The sequence below is a fragment of the Copadichromis virginalis genome, linkage group LG7 (assembly GCF_057382275.1).
Source record: "Copadichromis virginalis isolate Kocher_CV1m ecotype Utaka linkage group LG7, C_Virginalis_male_GT1.1, whole genome shotgun sequence".
NCBI classification, from domain to species: Eukaryota; Metazoa; Chordata; class Actinopteri; order Cichliformes; family Cichlidae; genus Copadichromis; species Copadichromis virginalis.
In genome coordinates, this window is record NC_140624.1 from 14,974,217 (window position 1) to 14,984,261 (window position 10,045).

Below are 10,045 nucleotides of genomic sequence, written 5' to 3' on the forward strand. Positions count from 1 at the left end.
CCAGATCACTGGATATTTTCTTATTTTCAGACTATTCTCTGTAAGCCCCAGGATGGCCTGTGGAAAAAACCCAGCAGATCAACAGTTTCTGAATTACTCAGGCATGCCTGTCTGGCCCCAACAACCGTGCGCTTTTGAAGTTATTTAAATCACCTTTATTCCTAATTCTCATGCTTGGTTTGAAGAGCACGTTGTCTTGACCATGTATACATGCCTAATGCATTGAGTTCCTGATTTAATATTTGCATTAACTTACAGTTAACATATTCATATAAATTATACACATACCAAAATTGTTACTTTTAACTTACTGACAAATGTTACTTAAAAGTAATATTTTCAGTCTGCAGTTATTCTGGCATACACAAAACAGCCATAACATATGATATTTAATATATATGTATGTTTATAAATAAATATTTTTTTTATATAGAAAATAGCTCTAGAAGACCTTTAGCTTCTATACTGTCATCATTCGTCCTCAAACGTGCTACTTGTTTTTAACTGTGTTGTCCATTTGTTCAGTGATAAGTCCAGAAATCAATATGTCGATGAGGAAATTATGTCAAAAGGTCATAGTGGAAAATTTGCTTTAAAGTGTAAAAGTATTTGTTTGACTAAGATAAATTATGCCGAAGGTCAAAGGTGGTAGAGTCAGAGTGATCAGAACATAATACTCGGTCAGAAAAAAGTGTCACCTCCTGTATTCTTTTGTTGTTGTTTTTTAGTGGCTTTCTTATGGAAGAAATATGGTGTCCCGAACAGAATCTGAATCAGTTCCCACAGCAGTGACTATTTGCAATCTATTTCTGTGAAGTGTTGCAGAAAAACATTTCAGTGTTATTGCTGGGTGTACTTCAGGCGCAAGAGATTTGGGACTTCATTACTGTATGTTGCGAAACCCTACTACCATTTCAACTTGTACCAATGTTTACTATTTTGTGGCGATACGCGCGGGAGGTATGTGTGTGTGTGTGTGTGTGTGTGTGTATGGGTGGTGGTGGTGGTGGTGGTGGTGAGGGGGGGGGGGGGGGGGATAATCTGGTTTATTTTGCCAATATTGCATAACAGGAAATCAATACACCTTCCGAGCGATAACACCAATCGTTGAAGAAAATCCTCATAGTTGTCAGGACATGTTTTCCTGACAACGAAAAAACATAAACAGATAGACAAATATAGAAAGGACAAAACAAAACGCCTTGCTCCGTCTGGGGACGAACTTTTGACAGCTGTCAGAGAAGACGCGTGTGACCGCTCTGTGACTTTCCGGGTGTTTCAACAACGCAGAGTGTGATTGGTCGCTTTAGTATCTTTCTCGATTGTGATTGGTGAACTAGAATTTGCGGTGTCGTTGATGATTGGCCAGCCGGGTTCGCTCTACGCCCTCCTCACGCCAGTACTTCATGAAATCACAACAAGTCCCCGTGGTCTACTGCGTCGGTATATTAACCAGTCCAGGGCTGCTTGTAATTACAGCTTTCTTACTTTTTACCGTGAAGGCATTTTTAAACAGTCTGACTGTTTCGGCGCTACCTGCAACGGAAAATCTGACTTAGGCTTAACCAAAACAGGAGACCGACATTAAGTTATGAACAGGCTCTAGAAGCAGACTGTTAGCAAGTTTTTATAAGTTGGTATCTGCGTAAACTCAGTCGTATCGTGTTCCAGCGACCTTAGCCCCACTGGAGTCCACAGCTGTGGACCGCCCTGGCAGGATGTTTCCACTGGACTCCCCGTGGAACATCTCTTTCGCCGGCTGCGGCTTCCTTGGTATCTACCACATTGGCGTGGCTAGCTGCCTGCAGGAGCAGGCTCCCTTTCTGGTCCAGAACGCCCGGCACATATACGGTGCATCTGCTGGAGCTCTCACCGCCACTGCTCTGGTCACTGGAGTATGTCTCGGCAAGTATCTTTTGGGTCTTAGATTACTAAGCTCGAGTACTATGTAGGAGTTATTGCATGTAACTATGCGTTATAGCTTGAAATGAGCGGGATAAGAAAATGATGTAGCATGAAATTGAAACAGAGTGGCATTGAGGCCATCCTCACGCTCATCAGCTCAGTGGTGCAACTCAAAAGTGATAACCATCTTCTGAGGAAGAGAGGATGTTTTGTAACAGGATTGTCATCAATCTTCTAATTCTTGCTTTAAATGTATCGCCTGTTACCCGAGCAAGTCCCCTTATCTGATGCTGTGCATGTAAAAACCGATTGTGAATGTATTTGTGTCTATTTTGTTGTATACTACACGACCTTCCCAAGTACTATGAATGTAATATTGGAGTATTGCTAAAATTTGGCATGCTTTTAATTATATATATATATTAAAAGCATTAAAAGCATATATATATATATATATATATATATATATATATATATATATATATGTGTGTGTGTGTGTGTGTGTGTGTGTGTGTGTGTGTGTGTGTGTTACACTGATGTCCATTAACCTGTCTCGCTGCAACAAAAGCACCAAAACTTTCTGTCATAAAGTGCACAACAGTTCCCAGACGCCAATGTCTGTTTCCCTGTTTCACAGGAGAGGCTGGTGCAAGCATCATTGAGGTTGCCAAAGACGCGAGAAAGCGGTTCCTCGGGCCGATGCATCCTTCCTTTAACCTGGTGAAGATCGTGCGACACATGCTGCGACGCACTCTGCCAGCTGATTGCCACCATCGAGCCAGTGGGAGGCTGGGAATCTCTCTCACCCGAGTTACAGATGGAGAAAACGTCCTGGTGACCCAGTTCAACAACAAGGAGGAAGTGGTGCAGGTATGCAGTGTTAATACTTTGATCAGCAGGCTTGCTGCAACATAATATTCATCTCCACTGCAGCTCCTTTGTTATTGAGGCAAAACAAATGATATGCAGATGCTACATTGGACTATGACACACAATGTTTTCACCATTTTCTGATATGTTGTGCTTGAATTGTTGTGTAGGTTGTTATATTGTAATAATAAAAGTTACAAGCTGCAGCCCTAGTTTTTAAAAAAAAAATTCAGTTAATGTTATTATAAAATATCCTTTAAGACCAGAAAAACAATAATAATAATTTCTGATATCACAGCGTTTATGTGCTGAGAGTATTATTTAGCTGCAGTCTGCTTGATTTGATTTAAATCAATCAGAAAATCTCCAGCAGTCAAAGAACTGTATTTCCTTTTACAATTATTAATCAGACGTTGTTTCTTATTATTTCTTTTCCAAATCAGGCGTGTGTCTGCAGTGCCTACATCCCAGTGTACTGTGGCATCATTCCTCCCACACTGCAAGGAGTAGTAAGTAAATGTACTCTTATCTGGCACCTGTGCACCTTTCTTTTAATCTCACGTTCCTGCTTTTGGAATATTTAATTAAATCTTTCCCTAAGAAGATATTAAATGTTGGAATATAGAAGCACAGCATGTTTAAAACATGTCATGGCGAGTCCGTTTTGCTGCTTTGCTTGAATTACACATCGTGTTTCCTTCTATTGTGCTTTGCTGTGACTTTTGGCAGTTTTTCTTCTTTCTGTAAGTGCTCCTGTCAGGGGCCTCCCTTCCCTGAGAATGTGTTTGCTCTGAATGGCATGTGCTTGGAAACAATGATTATAAAATTCCTGCAGAGTTAGTGTTTGTCGCAGATCTCACACTAAAGGGGGAAGTTTTGCTGGCCATGTTTCTAGAACAAAGGTTTTTTTTCTGGGAAACATCATTGAGCAATACCAGCGTTCCCAACTGCTCGCCGTGGCCTTTGTGATGGTTTGTTTGGAGCTCACGTGCTCTTGTTTGTATGCAGAGCTTGTGACCAAAATTAGAGAGTAGCAGAGCCAAATATGATGGTGCAGACACAGGCTTTGAAAGTTAGTCCGTTCTAACTCTCTTAACCCTCAGTGGCTCAAGTTCAGATGGCTGATGTCATCCACATCTTATCTGTTGACACAGTGTGAAACCTCTGCCATGCCTCCACTTCAATAAAAACACAGATTAGTCAATACACGGGATTTTATGTCATTGCTATCATCATCCTGTTTAGGAAATGCTGTAAGGACACGAGTCCTTTAAAGTCAATCACGTGTTACTTTCTGTAGATTTTCTGATGTTTTTTTTTCTTTATTCGTGTAGCGATACGTTGATGGAGGAATCTCAGACAACCTCCCTCAGTACGAGCTAAAAAACACCATCACCGTGTCCCCGTTCTCAGGAGAGAGCGACATCTGCCCCCAAGACACCTCGACCAACATGCACGAGCTTCGCTTCACCAACACAAGCATCAAGTTCACTCTCAAAAACCTCTACAGAGTCTCCAGAGCACTTTTTCCTCCAGATCCAATGGTATGTAGCTTGATTACAGCCTTCCGGATCTATGCACATAGAGATACACACACAGCTGCCGACAAATTGATTGGCTCAGTGAGTGAACTCAGTGGACCTCTCTGACTCATGTGAGATAACTCTATGTGTTTGTTTTGAGTGCAGGTAATGAAGGCCATGTGTAAACAGGGATACACGGACGCGCTGCATTTTTTAAAGAGAAATGGTAAGGGTTGTTGATCTGCCAACTTACTTCAAAGCTTCTTCTGATTGGTACTGACAAGTCGAATCGATCTTTTGTCCCCTGGCTCTGAGATATGTACAAACATTATCAGCCAGATATACTATCACTGCTTGTGCTTCCGATGACTATGTGATCAAATCAATAGACTGATTTTTCCTGTGATTTGGCGTCTCTTAGCCGTTATCGTTAGTCGTTAGCTTTATGTAACTCAAAGCATGAGTTTACTAAGGTGACACTTAGCAACACAAGTATTTTAAACATTATGAACTCGTTAAGTTATTTATTTTATTAAGAAATGACTCTGACAGATGGTCCCAGATTAAATGAGTTACTCTGGTATTTTCTCTTCTTTTCAGGATTGCTTAATCTCCACCGAATTTATACAGACAGATCACTACTAACTAACAAAGAAGAAAATGAGGAAGTCAGTGAAGAGGAGGACGCAAATAAAAGTGAAGACAAAGAAAAGTCCCAGGTGGAAGAGACAGCATTGGAGGTTTATGCCTGCGCCTCTTTCGACGAGCAGATCATTGAGTACCTTCCTCCCGCTCTGCACAAAGGTAACATGATGCCGAAGGTACAGACTGAGTTGAAAAGTTGGTACACTGTGACAAAGCAAGAAATGGAACCTTTTAGTGTAAACTGAAAGCAGCATCTGCCTGGGTAGTGGATAAATATATCTAGAGATTAAAAACAATTTAAAACTCCTTTAATAATCTTTAAAATATTTGTCACTGTGAACAATAATGCAAGGACTTAATGTTTAAAATGTTAAGCAATGTTGCTTTTTTGTTCCATTTCTCCCAGTTTCAAACAAAGTTTTTAGCATCTTGCACAGTTGGTTCATATTAAAACTCTCTTTAGGAGAAATCACAGCTTGTAAGCCTTTATGTAGCCAGCTGAGTTTTTCGATCCTTGTGAAGCCTTGTAAATCTAACTAAAGTCCTGAGACCTTTGTAAACATTTTGCCTGCTACTCTTTTTCCAGAAAAGAGGCAGCAATGGCCAAGATCTTTATGTTTTTGTGACTAGACGTCTTGTGTCATATCTCAGGAATACCTGGAGTGAATTCTTTAAATTGAACTTATGGAGGAACTCTCTGTGTTTAAATGTCACTGTGACCTCACAACAAACATTTGGGTTTTTTGGGTTTTTTTGTTAATGAAGAATTCGTACAACATTTATACAAATGTCTAAAATGATAAAATTGCTAAAGGTCAAATCAGGGCAGACTTGGATATGAACTGCACCTCTAACCCATGGGTAAAGGCATAAAACTGAGAGGTGATTATTCTAGTGCCAGTTGTTTTATAAAACCCTTATCTTAGTTTAAAATTAAAAAGAGCATGGTTCATCTTTTGGAAATCAGCAAATTTTCTGCTAACTATAATAGTCACAGCACAAATTCAGAGTAAAAGTGCTCAAACCTTTACGTCACTGCAAGTCTTGTGGGAAAATAAAGTACACAATCTTCCCTGTACCGAAAAAAATCGATTTGATATGTCATAAGATAGAACTTGTGTACAGTTTCTTTGTAGTTTTGCACAGAGGAGGGTAATTCTGTCTCTCTGCCTCCCTCTGCAGCTCTGGTCGAGGCCTGCATGGAGAGGAGGAGCCTGGCGCAGTCGCTAAGCAACCTGCTTCCTGTCAGGATGGCCACAGCCATGATGCTTCCCTACACTCTCACCCTGGAGTCTGCTATGTCCTTGACTCTCAGGTGCTACAGGACTTCATTACGTCTGTCTGTTTGTACATGTAGTCCCTTTTATTGAACTAATTACCTTTAAACTGTATTTCACTTAGAGTGCATACAGTGAAAATCGATCTTAGCACCATTTTACTATTACTGCAATATTTATAGTATTATTTAAGTTGGTTCAGTCAGTTACTGCTCTTACTGTCTGGGAGCAACTGTAACCTTATAATTTCCTCAGGGATTAATAAAGTATTCTGATTTTGATTCTGGCGACTATGTCCTCTGGTGACTAATAATCGTTTGTCCCTTGTGTAGACTTTTGGAGTGGCTGCCAGATGTACAGGAAGATGTGGTGTGGATTCAAGAACAGTTATTGAAAATCCTACAGTGTTTTCTTCGCCAGACCTCCAGAAGCTTGTCCCGCAGTGTATCTGCCAGGTAGGTTTAGCCCTGCAGTTACACAAAGCTTTGACTTACTGTTTCTGCCATCCATTTATGCCACATATTTACAACGCCTGTCATTATGATGCCATGTTGATAAACCCCAAAACTGGATCTGCTTCATACAGTGAATGAACAGGGCTGAATTTCAACTGGGTTAAACCTACAGTAACTGGTTATGTGATCCTGTTGGGGGCAGCAGAAACAAGTAGCGACTAAAAATCCCTGTTCTGTCTGATAAATTGACCGTGTTGACACATCCAGCAGTTACAGAGCAACAGTATCATTTGGTTGCTGTAGCTACCTGCCGTGTAGTTCACAGAAGATGATCTACAGTGAGGTTTTAGGATGTATATGATAATTTTAAAGTGAAGCAGAGCCGCTAACTGCAGATTCCCTCTCCTCGTTCACACATCTGCATTTGATTCGTTGTCATAAAAATGTTTTTTTTTGTATCTAAACCTGATTTAATAACACAAAATCACACAGTTACAGCTTACTCCATATTCATGCTGGTAAATACTTCTCATGAATACTAGGTTGTTCTGCCAACTGGAGCTGCACCACTACAAGTCCATCCCATCCCACTTCAGCTCCCCAAGCCTGTTTCCCACTTGGGTGAACGGGAGGAGCTCTTCAGTCCAGGATGTCTTCATGCGTCTGGAAAACTACAAGAGGCAGCTGCTTTCAGATGTGCTCTGTATCAACATGGATCTGCAAGGCTCCTTCAAAACTGGAATGATGTCACCAGATAACAGCTCTGCTACTGACCTTTCCTCTGACCTTTCCTCTGAAGGTCTCACAATGCACACAGGTTGTCTTAATCTTCCAAATGATGCTAACTCTGGAAACTACCAGTAGCTGCTAAGAGTGCTGATAGAGAGAACATCAAATCAGATTTAAAGATCTGTCTTCTTCCTCATGTTAAGGTATTTTCGGCTGAAAGAAGATCTTTCTAATATGATCGTCCCCATTTTCTAATGGTTGGAAATTTTAATTGTTTCACATATTTACACTTAACTTTGTATTAAATGCCTTTGGACCAGTGCATGACGCTGAACTGAGGTTTTTGCTCAACTATTGTAAGGCCATACACACATCATGATCGTATGTCTATAGAAGTGCATTTAAACTTAGCACATGTGCTCAGTCATGTACAGACTTGAATTACAGGATGTTGGAAACAAAGAATGAGCACTTGAGGTTGCACGGTTAAAATAGGTGTGTGTTTATGTTTTTGGTGGAGTGCTGACCAGTAGTTAATCAGAGTTTTCCTTCTGTATCCAGTCATGAGCTTTAAGTAACTTTTGCTACACAGAGGGCAAAACGACTGATGAACCAGTCTGTTTAGTACACGTACCTACTCCATTTATGTGATGCAAGTGTCAATGCATAGTGTGAAAGACAACACTTTATGTTTCTTGGTTCATTTTAATGGCAATGCCTTATGTATTAACAATTATTTATATGAAAAATACAAAAGTGCTTTACTTTTTCCAAATCACGTATATATTTTTTGATCATCTTGATTTATTTAGATGTAAGTTGAAGCTTTTTATAAATGATTTTAAATATTTAGCATTGAATGTTGACAGATTTGATTTGTTGCTACATGTTTAGTGCATAAATCAAAAATGTGATTTTTTTTTTTTATGAAGTCCCATTAATCTGACTGTGCCTTTTGTTCGTAGGTTACAACCTACTTGTTAAAATTCTTCTTGCACTGTGTGCTGCATCTTTAACTGTGTGATCTACTCCCATGCTGTGCCTTAACCTTCAATGAAATAATTGCAAAATGAGTGCCAAATGATGTAAAACAAAAAAATGTTTCAGAGAAAAATATAATAATGGATACTTTATTGATCCCCATGGGGAAATTACTTGTTTTTCTCTGCATTTGACCCATTCACTCAGTGAAGCAGTGGGCAGCCCACTAAGCAGTGTGTAGGGACGGTACCTTGCTCAGGGGTACCTCAGGGTAGCCGTTAAGTGGATTCGAACCGCCGACCTTCCGATCATGGGGCGACCACTTTACCTACTGAGCTATCCCTGCCCCAGGGATGTATGTTTGTTATTGTGAAATAAAGTGATGATCAATATTTGTGTCTTCATATTCCTCTTCTCACATTAGCCTGTAAACCTGTAGCTGACAATGAAAAGAAGAAAAACGTAACACATGCCAGGCAGTGACCAAATAATGACTCAGGGATCATGGCAGACTTTGAAAAATACCGCAGTGAAATGAACAAGGACAAAATAACACAGCAGGATACAGTTGGACAGCAACTAAAAGGGTAACATAAATAGTGTCCTAACATGGACAATGCCATGTTAGGACAAAAGAAAAGCTGCCACAATTTCCCTGTTTGCTAGTAGCTATTGAGAAACTCAAGCAAATTCACTCCAACATCAGACTGTGAAGTGCTCAGAGAAACTATGAAAAACTAAGAGCTACATCTCAGACTAGACAGACCTCAGTTAGCATGTTAAATGTTTAAGTTCATGAGAGAACAATTAAAAAAGACTAAATAAGTATGACGTGTTTTCTCAGGAGAAATGCTCTTCTCTCTAAAAGGACCATGACATTTGTATCTGAAAAAAAAAAGCCAAGACTTATAAGACAATCTCAGATTAGATCAGGAGTGGAGTGGTGATGATTTGGGTTTGTTTTACAGCCACAGAATCTGTGCAGCTTACAGTCTAGTCTGTGACTGTGTCTGTGGTAAGAGACTGAAAATGCCATACAGAAAACAATTAATCCAAGTGATATATATTGTATCCTCTGGACAGATAATATATTACATATGCAAACAAAATACATTCTTGTTAGTATCAAGAATATATATTTTACTTTTTATCCCCCTTTTCCATTATATTTGCATGAAAGTGCATGACTCTTGAGTTCTTCTTGAGTTACTAACATAACACAGCAGTGCATTCACTTATTCAGTCACTTTAATTCTAAAACTGTGTATATACTGTATATTCTGTGTATTTATCAACTCATTCTTATTGCCTGTTTATGCCCTGTCCTTATCTTTAACGTCATGCTGCTCTGTTGTATCTTAATTGCCCCTTGGGGATAAATAAAGTCTTTCTGATTCTGATTTAATTTAAAATATGTTAAATTATTTCAGTACAAAAAAAGGAGTTTGTTTTTTGGGTCAAATTGAGGAGCTTTTATTGTTGTTTTGGTTAGAGGAGTATTTGAATATCCCCCCATTCTGTTCACATATAAAAGCAAAACGTGTCACACATAAGTCTCATCACTTCTGGCCTTTTAAGAAAGCTGGTGAACTTGGTATCATCCAGTTATTAGCCATAACTACCCTTAACTTACACATGCACATGCACTGATAAACACACC

General features: G+C 39.5%; 1 protein-coding gene across 1 annotated transcript; it reads left to right on the forward strand.

Moving 5' to 3' along the window:
* Positions 1-1,408: 1,408 nt before the first annotated feature.
* On the forward strand, positions 1,409-8,777 carry pnpla2 (patatin-like phospholipase domain containing 2). Its single transcript, XM_085462001.1, has 9 exons — positions 1,409-1,905; positions 2,543-2,775; positions 3,219-3,284; positions 4,110-4,319; positions 4,464-4,524; positions 4,899-5,102; positions 6,126-6,258; positions 6,553-6,675; positions 7,218-8,777. Exons 1-9 carry the CDS (start codon positions 1,719-1,721, stop codon positions 7,537-7,539), a joined length of 1,539 nt encoding a protein of 512 aa, XP_085318127.1. The 5' UTR covers positions 1,409-1,718; the 3' UTR covers positions 7,540-8,777.
* Positions 8,778-10,045: the final 1,268 nt, after the last annotated feature.

Coding starts and splice junctions, on each gene's coding strand:
- pnpla2 (XM_085462001.1), top strand. CDS start 1,719: ATGTTTCCACTGGACTCCCCGTGGAACATCTCTTTCGCCGGCTGCGGC. Junction 2,776..3,218: donor ACAAGGAGGAAGTGGTGCAG/GTATGCAGTGTT, acceptor TTTCCAAATCAG/GCGTGTGTCTGCAGTGCCTA. Junction 4,320..4,463: donor TTTTTCCTCCAGATCCAATG/GTATGTAGCTTG, acceptor TTTTGAGTGCAG/GTAATGAAGGCCATGTGTAA.